Source organism: Papio anubis, chromosome 13 (genome assembly GCF_008728515.1).
Source record: "Papio anubis isolate 15944 chromosome 13, Panubis1.0, whole genome shotgun sequence".
NCBI classification, from domain to species: Eukaryota; Metazoa; Chordata; class Mammalia; order Primates; family Cercopithecidae; genus Papio; species Papio anubis.
The window spans coordinates 99785865-99812138 of NC_044988.1; the positions used below are offsets into that span (position 1 = coordinate 99785865).

The window sequence follows — 26274 nt, forward strand, 5'->3', positions numbered from 1 at the left end:
TGTGCCGCGGAGCCCAGTAACCAGGGACGACCGCGGCCACACCGCGCCGGCGCCGGCGCCCAGCCCAGAAGCCCCAGGCCAGTGCGGCGCCCGGACCGCCCGGGCCCGCCCAGCGGCCGCCCCACGCCCCGAGCGCCCCGGCGCCGACAGCCGCGCAGATGCAGCGCGGGCGCCGCAGAGACAAAGCAGGCGCGGCCTCGGCCCGGCCCGCCCGGCCCAGCTGCTCCCGCTGGGCCCAACCGGGTCCGCCTGGGGGCGGGGCCGCGGCCGCCGAGGGATGGGGAAATCCAACAGCAAGTTGAAGCCCGAAGTTGTGGAGGAGCTGACCAGGAAGACCTACTGTGAGTGCTCCGGGTCCCTGGCCCGTGCCCCGCGCCTCCCGGTCACCCCCACGCCCGCCGCCCCCGCCCCCCGGACCCGCGCGCTACCCGCTCCGCGCCGCCGCCTCCGCTCCGTCCTCCCCGCCCGGCCTCCGCCGTGGGCCCCTCGGAGGCTCCCCGGCCGCGCCCCTGCCCCCCGCCCGGCCCCATTGTTCTGGCACCCCCAGCCCGGGGAGTGCGCGCCGGTCGGCGTGCGCGGCGCCACCCCCAGGTCCGGAGAGGCAACCCCAGCCTCCTGGCGGCCCCCTCTCCGCAGAGCTGTCCCAATAGGCAGGGGCTGTTGCGAGGGCGGGGCGGTGGTCCCGGGAGGGGGCGCCCGGCTGCGCGGAGCCGACTGGCACTAGTGCGCGGGGCTGGTGATTCATGCATCACGATGCCGCCGCCGCTGCTGCTGCGAGATTGGCCTGTCGCCCCCTCCCTGGCCCCGTTCGTGTGTGGGGGGTGGCGAGACTTGGCACAGCGCCTGTCGCGCGGTGACGGCGGCGAAGGGTCCCCGGCACCCTGTGGGTTGCAGCACTTACAGGCTGGTTTCTCCCTGGCCCCATCTCTGTCTGCCAGACCGGGAAATGGGTTTCTACAGCCCGGGCGATCTGGGCCACTGGGCCGTGTGTGATCATTAGCTGTCGCGGGCTGCCCGGAGGAGGAGGGCCTGTCCTTTCTGGATGTCTCCAGATCAGTCTCAGTGTGTCTCCCTCCACTTGCCCAACTTCACAACTCTGCAGTCCCCTTGCAGCCCCAATTTCTCCATATCAGGCTTCCCCCTTCCCTGCAGCATCTCCGGAGGTGCCCTGGCATACCAGGGGTTAATGGCAATGGGTCCAGACCACCCAGGGGATGCTGAGAGGGAAGGCTTCCGCATCGGGGCCTGGAAGGACCTCTGCCTGGGTGTTTGACTTGGAAGGGGCCAGTGGCTCTGGGCTTGGGTTGGAATTCAGAACCCATCCCCGGGCAGCTGCATGGGCCCAGGCCCTCTGCACCACCCCTGGAGGCAGCAGCTTGACCGCCAGCCCCATGGGTTGATGGAGGCTAGGGAGGCAGCTCCTGGTGGTGCATTGCACAACCTCTGCTCCCCGCTTCCCCCCAACTCCATCGGTCTTCTGGGCACGTTTGCAGGTCTGTCCAAGCCCACGCTTCAGCTCCATGCCCCTCACCCCTCGTGCTTGGAACAAAGGGGGCTTTCCAGAACGGGTGCTAGTCTGCTGCGAGGTGCTGGCCCTTCTCCTGTGGAATTCTGCAGCATGGAGCTCACATCCCAGGAGCTGCTACCTGGAAGGGGTGAAGCCCCTGGGCACAGGGGCTGCTGTCACCCTCTCTCCAAGGTGGGCAGGTGGGTGGCCCATTCCAGTCTGGCTGCTGTTTTGTGAGATTCGCTGGGGCCTCCTTCAAGCTAAGTCCAGATGTGGCCCACAGCTGCCAGCAGGTGGACTTCCTGGGTCCCTGTGCCGGGGGAGAGTGAGGACACAGTGGGCTTCATCGGGAGTGGTGGGCATGGGCTGCATGGGATGCCTCCATCGTGGTGGGACAGGGGAGTGAAGCCAGGTTTCCTGCTCATGGAGCATGTCACTTGCCAAACTCTTGGCATCGTTAGCACCTCGACTCTGTCACAACTGCTCTACCAGGCTGGGTGCTGCTGCGATCTCTATTTACAGATGGGGAAACTAAGGCTCAGAGGGGCAAAGTGGCATTCCCATGATCCCACAGCCAGTGACCAGGCAGTGCCAGGACTCAAACTCCAGTCTGTCCTGCTCCAAGGCTAGTGAGAGACCTCAGAGCTCATGCCAAGAGCTCTTCTGGGCCAGGCACAGTGGCTCACGCCTGTAATCCCAGCACTTTGGGAGGCCGAGGCAGGTGGACCAGCCTGAACGACAAGGAGAAACCCCTGACTCTACTAAAAATACATAATTAGCTGGGCATGGTGGCGCATGTCTGTAATCCCAGCTACTCGGGAGGCTGAGGCAGGAGAATCGCTTGAACCCGGGAGGCGGAGGTTATGGTGAGGCGAGATTGATCCAAGAGGGAAACTCCATCTCCAAAAAAAAAAAAAAAAAAAAAGCTCTTCTGGATGTGTCTTTTTCTGGCTTTTGTTAGAAGCCCATGATGGTGGATTCTAAATGAGAAGGGCCTGGGGTGATCATTCTGTCCGGCCCCCTCCTCCGGGCAGATCTGTCAACTTTGAGAGAAGTTGAGTCAACAAAGCTTTGTTAGGAACTGGCCCTTGTGGTGCTGGGCTGGGCTATTTTTAAAGGCCTTCGGAGACGTGGAACAGTTTTGGGCAGGGAGAGAGTTGGCCTGGGGACTTTTCCTCTGTAGAAGCCCTTATTAGGGGTGGGCTGTTGGAGGTGGCGGTGGGTTTGTTGGCCTCCGGTCTGCCTCCTGCGCTGACGTCAGCTCCCTAGTGCAGGCCCTTGTGTGTGGAGCTCACAGCTGTGTTCTCCCCGTGTGTTGGGCTTTAGTAGGTCCACAGAATGAAAAGTCTCCCAACACAGCAAGCAGAGAAAGCCTCCAGCTTATTCTCCGGCCCCAGATGGGCTTCCTTCTAATGGGGAGTGGCGCCATCTGCTCTTTGTTCTGGGGGATTCTGTGTATAAGGTCAAGAGAAGCGCCCCAGGAAGGACTCTCAAATGTCAGAATTTCCTGGTTGATTAATAAACATGAAGGTACCTGGGCTGTCCTCCCAGATTTCCGATTCTTTGGGTCTGGCTGGGGCCCAGGAATTTGCATCCTTGATGCGTGTTTGTGTTGCAGACTGTGGTCCTGGGGAGCCCCGATTGAAGACCACAGTTCTGGTGTATGCTGGGGGTCCTAGCCCACCTCGTGCATAGCTGGCCACAGTGCCGGGGGGCCTAGAGGGGAGCCATGGGTCCACGTCCGAGTTGGTGCTCAGCAGTGTCCTTGGTGGGTGTCTCTGACTCTGTCTGTGGTGGTCTGTGTGTGTGAGGAAGCAGGAGTGTCTAAAGGCCCCAGCAGTGTGGCCCTCACTGGACACACTGGGATTCTACCTGGCTCAAATCCTAACCCAAACCCTAACCCAATCCTCAGCCTTCCACCAGCAATAGGTTAGGGAGAGGAGGCTTCACCCTGCAGCCAAGACAGACAGTGGCAGTCAGCATTGCGGGTGGCCCACTTTCTCTGAGGTCTGGCCCACTCTCTTCCAACCTGCTGGTGAGGCTGTTGGCATCCCTGTGTGTCCTGGCTGTAGGATGGGCCGGTCCCCTCACCTACCTGAGCCTCAGTTTCCTCATCTGCAAAATAGGTGTGCTCATGGTACCTGAACTGAGAGGATGTGAGAAGTCAACGGGGTCATGTGCAGTGTGGGACCTGACATGTGGCGTGGGGTATGTGGTCAGTAAATGCCAGTAAATGCCAGTGATCATATTAATGCTTATTTGTTGTTGTTGTTGTTTTGGAGACAGGGTCTGGCTGTGTTGACCTGACTGGAGTGCAATGGTGCAATCATGGCTCACTTAAACCTTGACCTCCTGGGCCCAAGCAATCCTCCTGCCTCAGTCTCCCCAGTAGCTGGGACCACAGGCGTGTAATACCACACCTGGCTAATTAAAAAAAAAATTTTTATAGAGTTAGGGTCTTGCCCTGTTGCCTGAGCTGGCTCAAACTCTTGGCCTCAAGTAATCCTCCTGCCTTGGCCAGCCAAAGTTCTGAGATCACAGGCCTGAGCCTCCGCACCCGGCCTTAATATATATCATTTTGACCGTATAATACAGCTTCCTCTTGAACTGGGCTTATGTGTATTTTGTGGGCAAATTTCTTCTCTCCACAGAGGAATCTTCCTACGACCCTGTTCTTTGTGCCTGGCACGCAGAAGATGACATCTATGACTGCTGTGCCCGAGTCCCAGCAGGGGCCTGCTCTTACATGTAGCGGCCTCCCCAGCCCCACTTGTGAATTGTGAAGCCACCCTGGCCTGTTGATTTAGTGCTCACTGTGTGCCAGGCGTGGAGGCAGAGGAGTGGACGAGATACATAGAATCCCTGGCCTCAGGAGGAAAGCAGCTGGGTTATCTGAAAACTCGGGCATGGGGGTGTAAGCCATTTGTGGTGATCTGAGCTGCATCCCCTTAAAGACTTCTGAGGCCGCTGCGGGCCCAAGCCAGCCAGGCCCAAGAGACAGAACCTCTACCCTCCCCCCCTCTCCTTCTCCTTCTCCCCATGATGTTTGCCGGCACTTCCCAGGGACCCTCAGTCTGGGACTCAGGGGTGGCCAGCTCCTCCCTGTTCCTCTTGGTCAGCCTAGGCTCTGCCTTGACCTTGCCTGTTAACCTTGACTCTCTTCTGCCTTTTCCCTGATGCCCAGAATGGTGCCGGGCACACAGGAGCCTGTGGAGGGCAGGAGCCTCTTGACCCCGAGCAGAGGATGGGTCCCTGGCTCCAGGTTGGGGTCAGCAGTTGGGCTCTTGGGTGTCTCTGGCTGTGGACTGTCCTGGGGCCCATGAGGGTCCCTTCCTCTAGGGTGAGGAATATTCTGCGATCATCACTCCCCACCCGACTCTGCTCAACTAGGGTGGGGCAAGCCGCTGCCTTTGGGAGGCCGTCACTGGAGCCCATCTTGGGACAGAGCTGGGAGTTGTGTGATAGCTATGTGGGGACATGGAGGGCCCACAGCCAGGCACAGGGTGAGCCACAAGGAGAGGAACGGACCGACACAAGCGCTTCTGCAGTCCCTGTACATCCCATGTGCGTGGGCGTGAACCAAGGAGGCCGTTCCTTTCTCTGACAGTTGAGCAGAGCAGCAGCAGGGAAGACTGAAGTGGACTCTCAGCATCGGGATGGGCATCTGGGCAAGAACCATCACCTGTGTTATTAGGAGAGGACTCGATCCCCTGGGGTGCGGGGCTGGGTCCTCACTCGGGCTTGGTGACCTTGGGGAAGTCCCTTGGCCTCTCTGAGCACCAGTTTGCTCATCCGTCAGACCCGCCTACCAACTCCATGGATCTAAACAGAAGCTTTGCAGTCCGGGGAGCGGGCCGTAAAGACGAAGGGGTTGTTTGGCAGGAGAGTCCCTGGAAGGGAAGGAGAGCTCAGGGACGAGTGCCGCGGTTCTGGCCCCTTCCTCGGGCAAACCTCCCCTCACGGGCTTTACTTTCACCCTCTGGAAAATGGGTGGTTTTGGAAGGCCTCACCGCTGGGGAGGATTCGGGGCATATATGAAGGATTTAACCTGGTGCCTGGTTCTGAGGGGAACCTTTATTTATTTAAATTTTTATTTTTATAGAGATGGGGTCTCGCTGTGCTGGCCAGGCTAGTCTCGAACTCCTGGCCTCAAGCAATCTCCTCCCATCTCTGCCTCCCGAAATGCTGGGATTACAGGCATGAGCCGCTGTGCCCGGCCATGAGAGGAACCTTTTAAAGCTCTCCTGGCAGCAGCTGGTCCTGGGGGTGCAAGTCTTCCACGTCCAGGGCAGGACGGCCAAGGGGGCCTGTGGCTGCCCCCTTGTACAGAGAGGGAAGGGGCAGCTGGTGAATGGCAGGGACTCACCCAGGCCCCAGCGCCCAGCCTCCTCCTCACAGCCTCTTTTTGCCCTTTCTGTCTCCTTGGGTTCCAGGTTAAATGGGACACAGCTTCTCCCTTCCCTACATCACCCCGCAGGGTTCTCCCGTCTCCCCGTGTCAGGGGAAAGCCCTTTCCCCCGGCAGAGGCCTTGGGATCGGACCCAGCTCCTGTCGCTCCCTAGGCCTGTCTTGAGCCCCTTTGGGGCAAGGCATGGGCAGTGGGGGACTGTCCTGTTGAATGGGCCGGGTCTGTGTCACCCTCTGGGAGGCCACAGGAAGGAATTTGGACATTATCCCAGATCCGTAGGGAGCCGTGGAAGGGAGGTGATGGAGACACATTAGATTTGGGTTTAGAAAGATTGTTGTTGGCTGTGGTCCACAGAATGGACTGGTGGGGAAGAGGGGTGGTAATGAGACTGAAGGTGATCATGGTGATGAACTGGGGTATCGGTGGGGATGACGTGAAAGACAGATTCCAGATATATTTAGGAGGAAGACTCAGTAGGACTTGGTCCCCTCCCCTCCCCTTCCCTCCCCTCCCCTCCCCTCCCCTCCCTGCCCTCCCCTCCCCTCCCCTCCTCTTTTTTTTGAGAGGGAGTCTTACTCTGTCACCCAGGCTGGAGTGCAGTGGCATGATCTTGGCTCACTGCAACTTCCGCTTCCCGGGTTCAAGCAATTCTTCTGTATCAGCCTCCCAAGTAGTTGGGATTACAGGCACCCGCCACCACACCCAGCTAATTTTTGTATTTTTAGTAGAGACGGGGTTTCACCATATTGGTCAGGCTGGTCTCGAACTCCTGACCTCAGGTGATCAACCCGCCTTGGTTTCTCAAAGTGCTGGGATTTACAGGCGTGAGCCACTGTCCCTGACTTCATAGTTTTCATTACCTTGTAAATTTGGGATTATCTACTAAAAAGTAGATAACTTTCTGACTTAAAAAAACCTGACAGTTCTGAATGTTTGCCCGTGTCATGAACTATGCTTTTAGAGCATGATTTTTTTTCATGGTGTATCATATGAACAGAACATATTTTATTTAATCCCCTGTCATTGGACAGTTAGGTTCCTCCTCCCATATTAAAAATGCTGTCATGAACATCTTTGCACTAAATCTTTGTATGAATGTCTTTGTACCAAATCTTTGCATGAATGTCTTTGCACTAAATCTTTGCACTTATCTTTACTTGAAGATAAATAACCCAGAATGGGGTTATGGAGTTAAAAGGCTGGGGAAGTTTTGAAAGGCTTTTGATTAAAAATTGCTGAATTGCTTTCCAGAAAGGCTGTTCCAATTTACATTTTCAGCAAAAGTAGATGAGAGAGTGCCTATTTCTCTGCATTCTTGCCAGCACTGGGTATTACCGTTTTCCTTAATTCTTGCCAATTTTATGGGGAGGAAAAGAGGTGGCTCACTGTCTCAATGTTTATTTCTTTGATTACTATGAAATATAATCCTAGAATCTTTCAGCTGGAGGAGACTCATGGGGCCAAGTAGTTCAATGCCCTCATTTTACGAGTAGGCAAATTAAGTGCCAGAAAGGTGAAGTGTCTTCCCCAAGGTCACACAGCAAATATGTGGCAGTAACCGATTTGTTCCTGTCAGGGCACCTCCCACTGTGCCAAGGTGGGTTGGCTATTGGGGTTTAGAATAGGGATGTCTTGCCTTCTTTCTATTTATTTATTTATTTATTTACTTACTTACTTACTTATCTGTTTATTGAGATGGAGTCTCACTTCTGTCACCTAGGCTGGAGTGCAGTGGTGCGATCTCGGCTCACTGCAACTGCCACCTCCTGGGTTCAAGCTGTCCTGCCTCAGCCTCCTGAGTAGCTGGTATTACAACATGCACCACCACATCTGGCTAATTTTTGTATTTTTAGTAGAGACAGAGTTTTGACATTTTGGCCAGGTTGGTCTCAAACTCCGGGCCTCAAGTGGTCCGCCCACCTTGGCCTCCCAAAGTGCTGGGATTACAGGCCTGAGCCACCACGCCTGGCCTAGGGATGTCTTGACTTCTTCATTGAAGTCTTCTGCTGGGGTTCATCTTGCCCCAAATATCTCTAGCACTCTGGTAAGAAAAAAAAAAAAACCCAATATAAATTAAAAAGCACATCGTCATTATGGTCATAACAAGATGAATCCATTTTCACATTCCGTGTGTGATCTGTTTTCCAGGGCACAGAGTGTCAGAGATTACCTTGCAGCGTTTCTAGGTAACTTGAGATTGGGGTCATATTCTGACCGAGGGCAGAACAGCAGGTGCTGAGGGCTTGAAGGTCAGTTCTGTTTCCTGGCTGGGCGATCCTGGCCAGCTCCTTACGTCTCTGAGCTCTGAGGTCCCTTGTGCATGAGACAGGGATGGACGCACAGGGATCTGCACATAGTAAGTGCTCAGTAAATGCTCTCCCAGGGAGGAGGCTGCTGGACTGGCCGTGTCAGGGACAGCTGTTCTTGGCCACTCCGCTGGGCAGTCACAGAGTGAGCTGTCACAGGCTCTTGGCTGAATTGGGAGTGAGTGGCAAACGTGGAGGGCCTCTGTGGTGGTCCGGCTGTGTTGGTGGCTGGATTGTTCTGTATTCGGCTCCTGGCTTGGTGACTTGGGGAGGGAGAGGTGGTTGTGGCAGACTGACTTTGAGGCTCCTTTGTGCCCAGGGGCTCAGAGGATGGACAGCAGCCTGCCTGGGCTTCAGTCCCAGGACCATCATGGCCTGGACAGTGGCTTTGGAGTCACTGGTTCCCTCTGGGACTCAGTTTCCCTTTCTGTACAATGTTCAAATTGCCAGCTAGTGAGACCCAGTGGGGAAGGTATGTCAGGGCCCCAGGGATGGAGTATGCTTGGGCTCTGGTGTTCAAGACCCAGGCCCATGGATCTTCTCAGCCTCAGGCATGGTTCTTAGTCTCTCGATGCCTTAGTTTTTTTATCTGGGAGTTGGGGATGGGGGACTTCTACTATGGAGAGCTGTGTGTGGGGTTAGGAATAACAGACGTTGAACTTGGTGGCTCATCTCGGCACTCCCTTTGCTCATGGTGGTGGTGGAAGATCTGCGGGCCACAGCACGGGACGGTCAGGGGCTGTCGCTATGGTGAGAGTCTGGTATTAGGCACGTTCTGTGTGACTCAGGCCCGTCCTTGGTGTTCATGTGTGTTCCTCACCAACTCCACCCAGGAGCCCTGTGGGGTTCCCGTTTTGCAGATAAGGAAATAGAGGCTCAGAGTGGACGAGAGCTGGCTCATGGTCCCACGGCTGGAGAGTGGTGCCATTGGGGTCTGACCCCTGTCCCCTCTCAGCCTGGAGTCCTCACACTGAAGCCCTGGGCCGCGGTGAGGGGCCCCTGCTTGGTGGAGGTGCCAGGGAGCCGCCACGGAGGTGTGCAGGTGAGCGTGAGCAGGCCTGGGTGCCTGGTGTGGGTGTTGCAGGCAGGGCGGGTGCTGCGGGGCACGTGGGCAAGTCCCAATTCACGTGGGCACGCTCCGAGCGTGAGTGACGGGGTCACGGCATGTGTCAGGAGTGGGTGAGCCGGGCACGCCTGTGCGCACGCGTGTGGTGGTGTGTGAGGGCAGTGCTGTACAGGTTGTAAATGTAGGTGTGCCTGGAGGTGGGGGGCGCTGGGGAGGGAGGCACAGACAGGCCGGGAGCTGCACCAAAGGCTGGGTGCTCAGCTGCCAGGTCTGGGACCAGGTGATAAGCTGCCACTCCCTGAGGTAGTGGGGGAGTATTGTGGTTGGGGGAGATGACAGCAATGACAACCACTGTTTACCCAGTGGGCACTCGGGGCCAGGAGTGCTGAGTGCTGCCCTCTCACCAAAGCCCTGGGAGTAAGGACTCTTATACCCATTTTACAGATGAAGAAAGGGAGGCCCAGGCAAGTTCAAGGACACGCCCAACTCCCCCCAGCCAGCCAGTGGATGGCCAGTCGGGGTTCAGGCTTAGATCTTTATGTTGCCAGAGCCACGCCCTTCCCACCAGGCGCCCGCCTCCCGCCGTCTCTGTGAGTCTCAAAACCTTAGAGTTCCCTGCCAAGGGGAGGGAGCGCCCCGTCCCTGGGAGCATCCAAGCCGCTGCTGGAGCATCAGACACTGGCCAGGCATCCCGGACTCCTGGGCTGGGTGTGACGTTTGTGGTGAATGGGATCCTTCCCACTGGTTCCAGAGGTTCTGCCTCCTGCGGGGGATTTGGAGCAGCCTTGGCCTTGGCATCCTCCAGGAAAGAGGCAGAGCTGAGGCCTTGTGGAAAGGCAGCGGGAGGAGAGGTGCTGATAGGAGTGTGTGGTGCAGCTGTGCCCTGGCCTCAACGCCTTCCTCAGCCTCCACGCATCCTAGTGGAGGTTCAGGTGCTGACCATGTGTGGGCGCTGGGCTGGTCTCAACGGTGATCCTCCCGCCCTGGGAACTCAGGAGCAACGTACCCCCATCTTACGGCGCTGGCACCATCCCTGCTCCTGGGAAGCCTCGTCCCGGACAAGGTGGTGAGGACCGAGTGCCCCTGGCCGTCCTGCCCTGCCCTGTGCCTGGCTCAACCCCGGTGCCTTCGGAGGTATCTGTCCGACAGAGAAAGAGGCCAAGTCCTCACGGGTGCAGTGTGGGCTTGGGGGCATGGTGGCCAAGGGGACCCCTGTGACTTGTAGCTCCTTGAGGTCTGGGCCACATCTTGTGGTCTTTGGTGTCCATGGGGTGTGTGGCCCAGGGTGTCCTCGCCTCTGCAGAAGGCTGGGATCTTCTCGAAGAGTTTTTCCCTACAGTGCTGTGGTTTGCTGTCCCTGGTGACCAGGATAGGACCTGCCTGTGCTCCTGACCTGCAGTCTATTGGGGAAGGGGGACAGCCAGGGAGTTGAGAGTCGGGTCCTGGTTCCAGCCTGGCTTGATGTGGCCTCTGGCTGCCCCTCTCAGGGCTGCAGTCTCCCCATCTGTTCCACTCTCTGTGAGATGTGATGTCACCATTTCTCAGCTCCAGGTGCCCTGACCATGCGGCCGGGGGGAGGAACTCCTTGCCCAGGAGGGGGTGCAGGGCAGCTGCTGGCTTTGGCACTTCTGAGCCACCGAGGGGGCCCTAGGAAGCTGGTGAGGCGTCCAGGCCACTGTGCTCTGAATTCCCTGGCAGGGGAGCAGGGGGAGGGCGGGAGGAATGTGGCTTTGAGGAATGTTTAACCCAAGGCAGAAATAGCACACTCTGCCTTTTGATTTCAGGCTGGAGTTTTCAGCAGGGAAGTGGGTTCAGCGTGCCTTTCTCTCTCCCCAGCTGTGGGGCCATGGCCACCCTGGCTCCCCCACAGACCTGGCCTTTGGGGATGGAAAGTCCTTCCTTCCTTCCTTCTTTCCTTCCTTCCCTCCTTCCTTTTCTTTCTTTTCTTTTCTTTTTCTTTTTTCTTTCTTTCCTTTCTTTCTTTCTTTCTTTTCTTTTCTCTTCTCTTCTCTTCTTTCTTTCTTTCTTTCTCTTCCTTCCTTTTCTTTCTTTTCTTTCTTTCTTTTCCTTCCTTCCTTTTCTTTTCTCCTTTCCTTTTCTTTTTACCTTCCTTCTTCTTCTTCTTCTTCTTCTTCTTTTTTTTTTTTTTGAGACAGAGTCTCGCTCTGTCACCCAGGCTGGAGTGCAGTGGCTCAATCTTGGCTCACTGCAAGCTCTGCCTCCCGGGTTCATGCCATTCTCCTGCCTCAGCCTCCTGAGTAGCTGGGACTACAGGTGCCCGCCACCTCGCCCGGCTAATTTTTTTTGTATTTTTTAGTAGAGACAGGGTTTCACCGTGTTAGCCAGGATGGTCTCCTGACCTCGTGATCCTCCCGCCTCAGCCTCCCAAAGTGCTAGGATTACAAGTGTGAGCCACCATGCCCGGCCTCTTTTCTTTTCTTTCTTCTGCTATGGGAAACAGAAAGAGCCCTAGACCTGGAACCAAACAGAGTTGGGTTCAAATCTTTCGATCGCCACTTCTAGCCCTGTGACCACTTCCTTCCCTGAATCTCTGCAGAATTGGGAGAGGGATGCTGAGCCAAGATGGCTTTTCTGGTGGTCTGGTGTCCGGAGCTCCTCTCAGGGAATCCGCGGGCCTGGATTCGAATCCCATCTCCTCTACTCATTAGCTCTGGGACCTTGGTCCGGCCTTTCCCACCGAGCCCTCAGACTTCATCTGTGAAATGGGCAGATGCTTCCCAGGATTATGGGTGGGATTCATGCGAAAACATTGGTGACAGGGCCTGGCACGGCACATCCCAGGCTTTTAATCCCTCCTGATGCGTCCCAGTGCCTTCACCTATAAAACAGGAAGACAATGCCTCTTGCAGACTTTTTGCCACGTTGGATAAGGGAGCCATGCAGGGTGCTGCGGCAGCCCAGAGGCACTTTTTCTTTCTTTTTCTTTTTTTATTTTGAGACAGAGTCTCACTCTGTCACCCAGACTGGAGTGCAATGGCGCGATCTCAGCTCACTACAACCTCTGCCTCTGTTCAAGCAATTCTCTTGCCTCAGCCTCCCGAGTAGCTGGGATTCCAGACGCACACCACCACATCCGGCTGATTTTTTTTTTGTATTTCAGTAGAGATGGGGTTTCACCATGTTGGCCAGGGTGGTCTTGATCTCCTGACCTTGATCCGCCTGCCTCGGCCTCCTAAAGTGCTGGGATTACAGGCGTGAGCCACCGCACCCGGCCATCCCAGAGGCAGGCACCTTTTCATCGGACCCAGCCCTCTGCCTCCTCCCACTGGCCATGGGTGGGACCCATCCTTGTCCACACTCCTACCAAAGCCCAAGGTTACTTCCAGGGGAGGTGTCCCTGGGCCCGGCCTCCTCCTCAGTCCTGGCGGTGAGGACATGCTTCACCGTCCCCCTTGATTCAGCTGGGAGCTGTGAGGACCGACTGCATCTTATTGCATGACTGCATCTCATTGCGTGGTTGCCGGAGTAGCCCCCGCTCCTAGAACGGAGCCTGCGCATATTGTTGGAATGAATGAGAAAACAAGTACAGAAACGAGCAAAAGCCAATGAATGAAGTTCCTTCTGATCCATCTTGGGCTTTGCTTTCTGTTTCTGTCCAGCCCCCTCCTACCTCCTGGGCTGGGGGAGGGGGGTTTTCCTTCGTAGCTGGGGAATCCTGAGAAGTGGGGTGTGGGGAGGCTGGGCCCCAGCTGGCCAGACCTCGTGAAGACCCCAGACCCCTCTCACCTGCTGGGCTTGGGGAGTTGAGGAGGGGTCCAAGCCGCCAGCCAGCCAGCAAGGCCCCTCCTCCCGGCCCTGCTCCTGCCTCTTTGTAGGAACCGAAAGATTCCTGTTCAAAGGCAGGAGCTGGGGCTATTTTTGGCACTGTGGGGGAAAGAGCGAATGCTTTCCTTCTGTTCAAAAATATATGGTGTGTGTGCTGGGCACAGGAGGAGCTCCAGAGCTCAAAGCCTGCACTGGCCGGGTTTCTGCCCCTCAGCCGGTGGTCCCACCGCCCCCTGCGTGCCCAGCAGCCCACACGGCCTTGCCGGGCCGTTATTGTCTTCGGGCCTCCTGTGATGAGGCCTTTGCTGTGCTGGAGCAGAACATGATCTCAATTAAAACAAAGAGCAGCTGTCAGAATTGCTGAGCGGAGCCTGCCTAGGTGCCCCAGCTATGATTCCCCGGCTCCGGTTCTGTGGAGCTGGGGACGGCCTTGAGAAGAGATCTAGGTGCCTCTCAGGGAAGGAGGCCCCGCCAGCAGGGAGCAGAGGGGAGGCCCTGTGTCCTGTAGGGGGTGTGTCTGGCCAAAGCAGTTCCTGGGCCACCTCGCCAGCCCTGACTCCTTGATTCAGACAGTGTTTCTGGAGCAGCTGCCTCGTGTTAGGCCCTGTGGATGCTGGGGACACAGGGCAGGCTGGCTGGCTGGATTTCTGGCCCTGCTGGCATTCACAGTTTGGCGGGGAGGCAGATGTCAGTCTAGGATAAGCGTCAAGACAGGGCTTTGCACAATGGACTGGGAATCTCCCTGGTCTGGGGTGCATCTGGGAGGGCTTCCTGGAGGAGGTAATATTGTAGTTGAGACCCAGGGCTAGGGTTGCCAGACATACTAAAAAATGATTTCCTGTTTATCTGATATGTGAACTTAACAGGGTATCTGTGTTTTTGTTTGTTGAATTTGACAGTACTGCTTTAGGGAGATGAGAAGTTTGCAGGGAGGGTTTTTGTGGGGGACAATAAGAGTGCTTCAGGGAGCAGGAACAGCATGTTCCAGGTCAGTCCTCACCTTCCAGGGCTCCCCAACCCTCAGCCCAGGAAGGGGTGGGGGACACAGAGCTGTTCTCTGTCACAGCTCAGGCAGAAGCCAAATTGGTCACAGAAACCACACGGTCACACCTAATGTCACAGCCAGTAGAGCAGGGAGCCCTCTGGATGGAAACTCTGAGAGGGTCCCAAGGAGCTGTCAAGGTTTGGCAACTCTGGGAACGTGAAATTGCACGGTGACTGCAGCATAGAGGGCCTGAGGCCGTGAGGCGCTGATGGCAAGAGTGCCCTGATGGCGGGAGGGCCCGTGCTATGCTTAACCTGGCTCTAAGCATGAGGGGCACTCAAGTGATTGGGCAGCTCAGAGATGAGCTTATGTGACTAGGAGCAGATCCGTGGAAGTCCCTTGGCCTCTCCAAGCTGCGGTTTCCTGGTTGTGGAGGGGGGTTGCTGGTGGCCCCTGCTTTAGGAGGTACCTGGAGAGGCGGAGAGGCGGGGCAGGCAGTGGGTTGGTCCCTCAGAGCTGTTGGCTGACCCAGCAGGGCAGGGGCTCCGCAGGAGGGGTGTCTCGGAAAGCAGGGGAGCAATGTGAGGCCACATGGCACACCCAGGAGACGAGGGGCCTTGCCCAGGGATGCACCAGCAGGCATCCCAGTCAAGGTCACGGTCCGGCCTCCAGTGAGCTCCAGCCAGGCTGATGGGTCCACGTCTGCGCCTCTCTGTGCCCCATCGCCGCCATCCCCGAGTTCTCCTGCTCTCTGAGCACCGTGACAAGGACCCTGATGAGTCACTCTGTGCCTCCTCCAGGAGGGCAGGTCAGGGCCGAGCCTCCGCCCTCCGCTCTTAAAGGGCCAGAGCTGGAGTCAGGGCTGCTGTTTGCTGCTGGCTGGGGCTGCCTGGGCTCCAGCAGCAGCCCTCGCCAACCCTCCCGGCCAGTTGCCCTGGAACGCATGCCCTAGAACCTCCCGTGGTCCCTGCAGGAGCCGCTCTGCCCCAGCGCAGCTCAGGGGCCAGACCTCGGTGGTGTTCCAGGAGCAGATCCATAGCATTCTGGGAGGGGAGGTGCGGCGGTCGCCGACACGCTGGTTCCACCCCTGTGTGCCGCCGCCACCCAGTCTCTGCGTCCCTGCCATCCCTGCCACTGCCGTCTCCATCTCTCCCTGTGTGGGGGGCTTGTACCTTCCCTAGGGTCTCTCTTCACCTCTTGCCTCTGTTCCATCTTGGGAGCCTCTCAGTGCTTCCATCCAGAGGCTCCCTGCTCTACTGGCTGTGACATTAGGTGTGACCATGTGGCTTCTGTGACCAATTTGGCTTCTGCCTGACATGTGATGGAGACCACCTGTGTGTCTCCCACCCCTTGCTGGGGCTGGGGTGGGGAGCCCTGGAGGGCTAGGACTGAAGCAGGAATGTGGGGACTAGGATCAGGGAGGCAGATGCCACATGATCCAAAGTGGGGGGATAGGGGGTGATGGCCTGCTCGGCTTCTTGCAGGCCCTGCCCCTGTGGGGTGCCCCTGTTATTGGCCCTGGCCATCTGGCCTTGTCTTTGGGTGCTGTGACACCTGTATTTATGATAGTGGCAATTGTTAACATTTTGGGATACTTGCTGTGTTCTCTCCTCCTGGACCACACCACGCCGCCCTCTGGATAAGGCTTTGTTCTAGTGCGATGTGGCTTCTTGTGGTTCCTGAACTCACCAGGCTCTGGATGGCCTCTGAGCCTTGGACCTGCAGACTCTCCTGGAAAGTGCTGCTTTTCCTCTTTGTCTGGCTAAGGCCTACACACCAGCCCTTTCCTCGGGGAGCACGCCTGACCCCCTAGGCTAGCTTGGGTTCCTGCTTCACATTTTCATTAACCCTGAACTTTCCTTTTTTTTTTTTTTTTTAAGATGGAGTTTTGCTGTTGTTGCCCAGCCTGGAGTGCAATGGCTCGATCTCAGCTCACTGCAACCTCTGTCTCCCGGGTTCAAGTGATTCTCCTGCCTCAGCCCCCTGAGTAGCTGGAATTACAGGCATGCACCACCATGCCCTAATTTTGTATTTTTAGTAGAGACGGGTTTTCTCCATGTTGGTCAGGCTGGTCTCGAACTCCCAACCTCAGGTGATTCGCCTGCCTTCTTGGCCTCCCAAAGTGCTGGGATTACAGGGGTGATTCACTGCACCTGGCCTCTTTCCTTTTTAATTTTTTTTGAGACAGAGTCTCACTTTGTCGCCCAAGCTGGAGCATGGTGGTGCAATCTTGGCTCACTGCAACCTCCACCTCCCGGGTTCAAGCGATTCTCCTGCCTCAGCCTCCCGAGTAGCTGGGATTACAGGCGCCCACCACCGTGCCTGGTTTTGCCATGTTGACCAAGCTGGTCTCAAACTCCTGACCTCTGGTGATCCGCCCTTCTTGGTCTCCCAAAGTACTGGAATTACAGGCATGAGCCACTGGGCCTAGCTGAGCTTTCCTTTCTTATTATGACAGATAGACAGCTGTGTGGGTGTGTGCTAACAGGGTGTGTCTCCCCTGTTGTATCAGGGACTCAGAGGACAGCAACCTGTGTCTAGGTCATTGCTGTGTCCCTGGAGCCTGTCTCAGGTTCTGACCCATTGAGAATGCTCAGAAATTAATTGCTGGATGAAGGAAGGGGTGAAAATCCTGTTTGTTCCTTTAACCACCCTGCAAGAAAGGTATTGTGACCACCACTATTCCCATTTTACAGCTAAGGAAACTGAGGCTCAGAGAGGTGAATTTAGCTGCCCAAGGTCACACAGGGGCTAAAGAATGAGTCAGTTTAGACAAAGACCCTTTCTGTTGAGTAGGTCAGTTGCCTCAGTGCCTTCCATAATGTCTGACCTTGGCAGTGTTTGGGAAATGCTTGTAGAATGGGACTGATCGGAATCCCTGAGTGCTGGACTCAGCTCTGAAATGTTTGAGAGGGTCCCCACCAGGAATCTTGAGAAAACTCCACACACAAAGATTTCCCCAGGGTCTTGGCCAGCCACAGTAGCTCACGCCTATAATCCCAGGATTTTGAGAGACCGAGGTGGGCGGATCACTTGAGGTCAGTAGTTCGAGACCAGCCTAGTCAACATGGTGAAACCCCGTCTCTACTAAAAATACAAAAATTAGCTGGGTGTGGTGGTACGTGCCTGTAATTCCAGCTACTCGGGAGGCTGAGGCAGGATAATTCATTGAACCTGCTTGAACCCAGAAGGTGGAGGTTGCTGTGACCTGAGATCATGCCACTGCACTCCAGCCTGGGTGACAGAGTTAGAAGATAGACTGTGTCTCAAAAAAAAAAAAAAAAAAAAAAAAAAAAGACCTTCCCAAGGTCTCGAAGACCCCAAAGAGGCAGAAGATGTAGCTGATTCCGTTTTGGAAGATTCTGAGCTGACTCTGGCGGGAAAGATGGCTTGAGCCAAGGGGCAGTTCTTGTATGTTTATGCAAAAGAGAGAGAGAGAATATGTGTGGTCACTGGAACAAGTTCCTTTACTAGCCAGGAATCACTTTGGGTTTTAGAAAATAAAAGTAGCCCTGTCTACTTTTCAACTTACCCACCTAAAACAAGAACATGCATTCTGTGAGAACACACATACACTGAGCACCTACTACATGCCAGATGCTACCATTTGGCTGCAACTTAGGCAGACATAGATCCTGCCCCGTGGAGCACCCAGCCGTTGGGGAAGGTCAAAATCGGACAAAAGCAGGCACTCACAGAGAGAGAACAAAACCGTTTCTGATACAGCTTCTCTGAGGCCACCGTGTGCATTTTCACCTGGTTCTTTTCCATTTTTTTCTACATATGTAACTATGGTAGGTTTTATCGCCCTTAGTTTTCTGATGGGAAAACCAAGGCTCAGAGAGGTTAACCGACTTGTCCAATGTCACACAGCTGGAATGTGGTGGAACTGGGATTTGAACCTATGTCAGTGTGACTTGATCTGGGTCACTCAGCTGGTCAAAGCAAGTTAACAGATCAGCAGATACTGAGGACCTTTGCCTGGCAGCACCAACGGCACTTTGTTGGGGCATCAGAGATGCCAAAGATTCAGTAACTCTTTGAGAGCGCGTGGGAGGTGGGCAGGATCATCCTTTGAGAGCGTGTGGGGGGATGGGCAGGATCATCCTTGGGGATGGTGTCTCCGGGCTAAAGCCTTCCTGAGCCCGGACTCTGGACTCTATAAACCTGGCCTCCATCTCCACTCCTCCACCCCTGACTGTGCGATCTCGGTCAAGTGCTTTGCCTCTCTGTGAAACCTCAGTTTCTTCGAAGTGGGCTGGCAGGGACCCCCACCTGTCAGCACAGGGCCTCGGGGAGGATCCCGAGGGACTGAGAGGGAAACGGGGCTTTGATTTTGAATCTGAGCGGCTCTCAGCAGCCTCCTGCCTGGCTCCCCTTCTTGTAGTAGTGGCATTCCCATCTTGGTGTCTGGCCCAAAGCCTGGTCCTCTGACTTTTTTTGTTTTTGAGACGGGGTCTCGCTCTGTCGCTCAAGCTGGAGTGCAGTGGCGTGATCTGGGCTCACTGCAAGCTCCGTCTCCCGGGTTCACGCCATTCTCTTGCCTCAGCCTCCCTAGTAGCTGAGACTACAGGCGCCCGCCACCACGCCCAGCTAATTTTTTGTATTTTTTAACACGGTGGGGTTTCACCGTGTTAGCCAGAATGGTCTCGATCTACTGACCTCGTGATCCGCCCGTCTCGGCCTCCCAAAGTGCTGGGATTACAGGCGTGAGCCACCATGCCCGACCGCCCTCCGACTTTTTATTCGGACCCCACGACTCCTCATCAGCACAGCATCTCTAGGGCACCCACCATGTGCTGAGTTCGATGCTTATGACCTGTATCCTCTCTTTGGCCCCTGACAGCGGGGTAGGGAGCATGCTGACCCAGGCCACGCAGCAACTGGATAGACCCGTCTGTGCAAAGGCCCTGGGTGATCCCTGCTGAACTGTGTGTCCCAAGCCGAGAGCCTGGCTTTAGGGGTCCTCGGGCAGGGGAGCCAGGCCTGGGCACAGAGTGGTGAAGAGCAAGTCCCAGGAGCTGGGCCAGAAGGTCACCTGGCCCTGGCCCGAGTCTGCCCTCTGGGGCCAGGGGCCTGCCATCTACTCGCCATTCCTGAAGACAGGCCTTATGGGCTGGGAGATCCCCCAACAGGTGAAATACCCCCCACTCGAGTGCTCAGCCTTCCTCCCGCCAGCCCGGAGGCTCCGGCCTCTCTTACGTGGAGGCGAGGCAGCCGTGGGGATGTAAGGTAGGGAGGTGGGGGCCAGTGGGGAGTGGTCAGAGCCTGGTCATCTGGATGGCTGTGGGCATGGGGCTCCCCTGATGAACCCAGGTGCCTCATCCTGAGACAGACACAGCAACAGCCCGTGGCCCCCTGGGCTGTGTGAGACTTTAATGAAATGAGGGTTCGGGCTGGTGCCGGGCAGATCGCAGTCAGCACCCGATGGCGACAGCGGCCGTCACAGCTGCTCACCGCCGCGCATGGCAGTCTGATGGCCCTGGCGGGCGGCCTGCTCAGAAGGGGCAGCAGAGTAGACAGGGCCTGCCTACCTTTCCTACCGGCCGCTGTGTGCCCCAGCCCAGTGCTGGACCAGTCCTGGCCGGCACTCGGTGAACTGGGGTGGAGACAGTGACTGCCAAGGAGGCTGGATCGCCACTCCCACAATGGGGACACAGGATAGGGGGCTGGAGCCCAGAGGGGAGGGCAGAAGGGCTCGGGAATGTGCGGCAAGTGGGTCAGGGCGAGGGGCTGCAGCAGTGGCTTTGCTCAGCCAGGAGTGCCCGGGAGCTCTGGGCAGCAGGCCAGGCTTCCTTTCTGGGGTAGCTCAGGCCCGGTGCTGGGGCCCAGCCGCCCTTTAGCCAGGCAGTGGTGGCAAACAGGTATGGAATTGGGAGTAGGGGGTGGTCTCTCTTCTCACCCTGGCAGGGGCATCGAGCAATAAGTACAACAGCAGTGATGATCATGCTGACTGCCTCGTGCCAAGCAGCTCCTGCGTCTGCTGTCACGTTACTCTGAGCTTGGAGGCAGCACCGCCGAGCACTCCATTTTAGAGGAGAGGCTGCCGCCCTTGTCCAAGGTCCGGGGTTAATGAGTCTGGGACCCGACCACGTTGTCTGGCCCAGAGCCTGTGCCCACCTTCCTGTTCTCACTCCAGCCCTCTCGGGGGCTGCTGTTCCTGGACACGGTGCCTGTCATCCGTGGGAGATGAGGTGCTCTAGCCCCTCATTTACTTGTTGCCTGAAGGTCACTTTGAGGAGCGTGGGAGCTGGGGGGCCTGGAGGTCTCAGGAGTTGAGCTCTTTCATGGGACAGAGAGGGGAGGGTGCGTGGCCACGTTCACGCATTGGGTCAGGAGCAAAGTTGGGCAGCCAGGGCTCCCTGCCTGTCCCAGGAACACCAGCATATATCCCCGATGCTGCCGTGTGACTCCGGGGAGGTGCTGTGACCCCCGGGAGCCGGTGCTGCAGTGGGAGCGGGGAGTGACCTGAGGCTTTGGGTGCTTGGGGTACCTGGAAGATTGGAGCAGCAGGTGGCTGCTCCTCAGCCCTTGAGTGTAGCAGGACCCTGGGTGGGAACCCCACAGGTATTTCACTCCCTTTTCTGTCCTCCCCCACTCCGAGTGTGTAGAACTCCATGGTTGACACAGCCAGTAATGTCCCCTTTCACAGATGGGGAAACTGAGGCCCAAACTGGGGAAAAAAACGGTCATACAGCAAGGGAGTGTCAGATCCCTGGAGTCCAGGTCCCACAAGAGACCACCACTGTCTTCGCTATGAGGAACTGCCCCTCCCCAGGGGTGGGCCCGGCTCCGGGGCAGGAGGGTGCGGCCGGCGGCACACTCCCTCCGCTCTCTTACTTAGCTGTGCTGTTGCTGCCCTGGGAGGGCTTGGGGCAGAGCCCCCCATTCTCAGGAGATGGTACCGAGGGGCTTCTCAGGTGCTGCTGGGAGAACACAGCTTCAGGGTGCTGTGAGGAGGGGCAGGGGTGAGGCTGCAGAGGCTGGAGACGCACTGGGGGCTCTGGAGGAGGGTTCTAGGAGGGGAGGGATGTGACCACATTAGGGATGCTGGCAGCTGTGGGTGGGGACTGGATGGGAGAGTGGGATGGGGTGGGGACTGAGAAGAGGCTGGCGCAGCAGCTGGGGTGGTGTGGGGGTAACGTCCAGCCAGCCCTGGACGGTGGAAGCTTTCTCGTGTTTTTGAGGCAGCCAGGTTGGGTGGGACTTGTCTGCAGTTGGTGCGGGACTGCCTGTAGGGAGATCTTAGGATGGATACCTGGGAGGAGGCCCAGGGGATCCCTTTGGGCCACGTGGAGCCTGAGGGGCCCCTGGGCCCCATCGGTGAGGAGCTTGGACGGGGGGCTGAGCTGCAGGAGGGGCCAGCTGGGAGGAGACTGGGAGTGAGGGGTGCGGGGAGCAGAGCCGCCCCCAGAGAGCTGGGCGCTTGGAGGGGTCCTGGTGCTGGGAGGTTGAGCACAGGAGAGGCGTGGGCCTGGGAGGAGCTTCTGAGGCCAGCTGCACTTCTGGAAGGAGGACAGTCCGTGATCAAAGCTGTCAGGACCGAGGGGACTGTCTGATTTAGTAAGATGGGTCATTCGTGGCCAGGCCCTGCTTTCTGCTTTTGTGCTGCTCAAACCCAGAGTCCCCCTTGCTGATGTGGTTTTTCCCTCAGCCGTGGTGGAGGGCTGGGGGGCAGGTACAGAGACACGCGGGAAGCCCTTGTCCCTGGAGATGGATCCAGGGCCAGGTCTGCCCCAGGAGGGATGGCGGAAGAGGCTGGATTGGCTGGCCGTCTGCCCTCCGTGCCTCTAGCTGCAGCCGGTGCCGGGAGGGGGCTGCCAGCCCCTGCCTTTTGCTCCCACCATGTTTGAGCTGAGCTTCAATCAGGAGAGAGGTGTTTTGCTTTAGGGAAATCAAAATCAGACTCAACATCCTCCTGGGCTCCTGGGACTGGCTCTCGTGTTCGTTCCTGGCAGATGAGAGCTGTGTGGAAGGGAGGAGGAGCTGGAGTAGGGGAGCTGGGGACCTCAGGAGCGCTGCTGGGGTGGAAAGGAGGCTGTGGGCGCTGAGAGTGCTTCCTGGCTATGGGGTATGGGCCTGGAGTCTGCGAGCGTGGGGATGGGGCGAAGGCTAAGACCCACTCCCTGCTCTGAACCTGCAGCTGCCCTCCCCTTCTGCAGCCCTGGCTCTCTGGGGGGTCAGTGAAGGGGAGTAGAGTGGATGCCCAGCTCCCCCTCTCCCAGGGCCCTGTGTCGGCTGTGACTTCTCCATCCACTCCTCGACAACCTTGACAATGGTTCTGCCTGGTAGGAGTTTATACCCCATCCTACAGGTGAGGACTTGGAGGTTCGGAGGGGTTAAGAAACTTGTTTGGAATCACCCAGCCTTCAAGTGGCCCCGACAGGATGACAGCCCCAGAGCGTCTCACTGTCTGGCCCCGTGGTGAGCATGGCGCGTTGCCAGTTTCAAATCCTGGTTTTGGTATGAGCCTGGGCCTGCAGGCCTGCAGGCAGAGTGTGATGGAGAAAGTTCGTTTTAAAAACTGGCCAAAATCAGATGAAATTGTGAAGGTCCACGCGTGAGAAACACGTTTGAGGACGTGTTCTAAACCCAGCCCAGTGGCTGGATGACAATGGAGGAATCAGCAGGGGTTATTCTCTGTCCCCTGCGTGCAGGGTGCTGGGCCAGGCTCTGAGGGTGACGCTAGAATAGGCCAGGAGAAGTGCCCGGGCCTCTGCGGGCTCAGCGTCCAGCTGGGAAGATGAGGGGGAGAAGTGCTTCTATCTCGCACACACTGGGACGAGCACAAGTCCCTCCTCTTCCTCCTAGACGCTTGAGTCCCATTTTACAGATGAGCAAACCAAGGCTCAGAGATGCGGGGTCACTCATCCAAGACCACAGATCAGAGGGAACCCTGGCCTGAAGTGCTCGCCAGGCTGGCCAAGGCCCTCTCTGGACCATTCTACTTTACCACTGCCCCGCCCCAGCCCAGCTGGTACCCCCTTGGTCAAACCCACGTTGGTCCTCTGTTGTGGAACCCATGAGAAGATAGACCTCATGTGAACGGGGCTCTCAAGGGGCCAAGGCAGGATCAGGAGGGTCTCCTAGAAGAGGGGCATCCCAGCTGGGCTTTTTTTTTTTTTTTTTTTTTTGAGACAGTCTCTGTCACCCAGGCTGGAGTGTAGTGCAGTGGTGATCTCAGCTCACTACAACCTCTACCTCCTGGGTTCCAGCAATTCTCATGCTTCAGCCTCCTTAGAGGCTGAGATTATAGGTGTGCGCCACCACACCCTTCTAATTTTTGTATTTTTAGTAGAGATGGGGTTTCGCCATGTTGGCCAGGCTGGTCTCAAACTCCTGGCCTCGAGTAATCTGCCCACCTTGGCCTCCCAAAGTGCTGGGTTTACAGGCATAAGCCACCGCGCTTGGGCCCAGCTAGGCTTTGAAAGATGGATAGGGGTTCCCTGGGCAGAAGAGGTGAGGTGAGGAAGTGTCCCAGGCAGAGCACGAAGGCCTGGAGACCAGAACAGTCAGAGGAACTCCAGTGGGGTCAGGATGCAGGCCAGGGACCCAGGGAATAAGCTGTGCAAGGACTGCCTGCGTTCCTACCCTGCCCTGAGCCCTGAGCCTTGAGCCTGGAGCCTGGAGCCTGGAGCCCAGACCCACCGAGGGAGGCAGAGGCAGAGGCCCTGTTTATTTCACATGAGGTTGGAGGCTCTGGGAGGAGGGGGAAATGGGCCAGACTGGGAGCCGGAGCCTGGGAAGGTCACTCTGGCATCTGGGTGGAGGATGAGGCAAAGGGAAGCTGAACCCCCAAATTGTCCCCCATCTCCTTCCCTCCCAGTGCCTGTCTTGGTCGGAACTGCTGGGGGCACAGGACTTTGGGCAGGCCCCCACCCCCGGCATTGTGCAGTGGGGAGGGGAGGCAGGCACAGTGGTTGTGGGGTGAAGAGGACAAACATTTCCCTCAACTTTTTATTTTGAAAAGTCAAGAGGAACATTGATGTGGTGGTGTAGGAATGCCTCTGTGTCCTCGAGTCCCCAGCTCTGCTGCCTCTGTCCCCTCTCTATATACGTGAGTGTGTATATTTCTAAACCATGTCACAAGAGGCTGCAGGCGTCCTGACCCTCACCCCTGAATAGCTCAGGGCACATCTCCAAAGCTGGGCACAGTGTCTCATGCCTGTAATCCCAGCATTTGGGAGGCCGAGGCGGATGGATCACTTGAGGTCAGGAGTTTGGGACCAGCCTGGCCAACATGGTGAAACCCCGTCTCTACCAAAAATACAAAAATTAGCCAGGCATGGTAACAGGTGCCTGTAATCTTAGCTACTCGGGAGGCTGAGGCAGGAGAATCGCTTGAACCCTGGAGGTGGAGGTTGCAGTGAACCAAGATCAACCATTGCACTCCAGCCTGGGTGACAGAGGGAGACTCCTCAAAAAAAAAAAAAAAGAAAAAGAAAAGAGAAAGGGCATTAGTCTCAGTGCTGTTACCACCCCTCGCCTCATCCCCATGGCAGCACCTAATTGCCAGTCTGCCAGTCCACAGTGCCGTGGCTTCCCAGATGGCCCAGTGACAGCCATGATAACTGTTTTTTCCTGCCCATCTGGACCTGATCCAGGCATCTCAAGTTACATTTGGTTGCCTTGTCTGTTTAGACTCTCTCTGCAACAATCCTCCGACTTGCTTTGCCTTTCCTGGCCCTGACTCGAAGCGTCCTGGTCAGTTGTCTTGTAGAACGTCCCACAGCCTGGATTTGTCTGATTATGTCCTTGTGGTTAGACTCAGGTTAATTGTTTTTGGCGGGAGACCGCCACGGATAACGTGCCCTTCCACTGCATCAAATTAAGGGGTACATGATATTGGGCTGTTTCTCAATCGAAGGAGGCGGGGCAGGTTTGATCAAGGACGGTGGCTTTTTATTTGAATTTGATATATATATATATAATTTTTATTTTATTTTATTTTATTTATTTATTTTTTGAGACGGAGTGTCTCACTCTGTCACCCAGGCTGGAGTGCAGTAGCTCGATCTTGGCTCACTGCAAGCTCTCCCGGGTTCTCGCCATTCTCCTGCCTCAGCCTCCAGAGTAGCTGGAACTACAGGCGCCCGCCACCACGCCCGGCTAATTTTTTGTATTTTTAGTAGAGATGGGGTTTTACCGTGTTAGCCAGGATGGTCTCGATCTCCTGACCTCGTGATCCGCCCGCCTCAGCCTCCCAAAGTGCTGGGATTACAGGCATGAGCCCCCGTGCCCAGCCAATGAATTCGTTATGTTTTTTGTTGTGTATTAGAAAAGATACAACCAGCAGAGTTACTGGTAACTTTGTGGATATTATTGCTTAGGCTGAAGCTAGATTAAGCAGCTAAGTAAAAGCAAATTGAGATGATTTCAAGAAAAATCCTGAGTGAATCACTGGATAGCTGGACAGAGAAAGATCTCGAAGGTGATCTTGGAAGAGTCGAGCTTCTGGAAGCCCAGACAGAATGGTTGAGAACACAGGCCTTGGTGATGGGCAAACCCAGACTGAGGGCGTGACCGTGGGCGCATTCCTCCAGTCACTTCCCCTAGCTCAGCTTCCTCTCCAGGTTGGGGTGGTAGCTGCTCAGTAGCAGGCTGGGGTTTGGACAAAGGACAGCCTGACCCGTGCCAGAACTCCCTGGCTGGCGGGAGGGCTGGGGGCAGGTGGCCAGGACCCCAGAGACGTGCCCCTGCCTGCTGTCCTTCAAGACCCTCCACGTCTGGGCACGGTGGCTCATGCCTGTCGTCCCAGCACTTTGGGAGGCCAAGGCAGATTGATCACTTGAGATCAGGAGTTTGAGAACAGCCTGGCCAACATGTGAAACGCTGTCTCTACTAAAAATACAAAACTTAGCTGGGCATGATGGTGTGTGCCTGTAGTTCCAGCTGCTTGGGAGGCTGAGGCACGAGGATCACTTGAACCCAGGAGGCGGAGGTTGCAGTGAGCCAAGATTGCGCCATTGCACTCCATCCTGGGTGACAGAGCAATACTTTGTCTCAAGAAAAAAAAAAAAAAAAGACCCTCCAAGGCCCCAGGCAGTGAAGCAGTTAGGATTGCTGGGCCCTGGCTGGGTGCCAGGGGACACCTGCCAGCCTCAACTGTTTCCTGAAGGTCAATTCGCTGCTTAAACCATGGGCAGGGCTTCTCTTCCCCACCCTAGCTCCGGTTCGCTGGAGCTCGGCCGCCTGCTGATCACCCAGGGTTCTGTG

At 56.7% G+C, this 26274-nt stretch overlaps 1 protein-coding gene across 1 annotated transcript in view; it reads left to right on the forward strand.

Moving 5' to 3' along the window:
* The first annotated feature begins 263 nt into the window (after positions 1 to 263).
* Positions 264 to 26274, forward strand: part of NCS1 (neuronal calcium sensor 1) — a 66233-nt gene continuing 40222 nt past the window's right edge. Inside the window, exon 1 of the mRNA XM_031654638.1 lies at positions 264 to 341. Within this exon, the coding sequence (XP_031510498.1) occupies positions 278 to 341 (64 nt within the window). The 5' untranslated portion in view covers positions 264 to 277. The remainder of the gene's footprint in view (positions 342 to 26274) is intronic.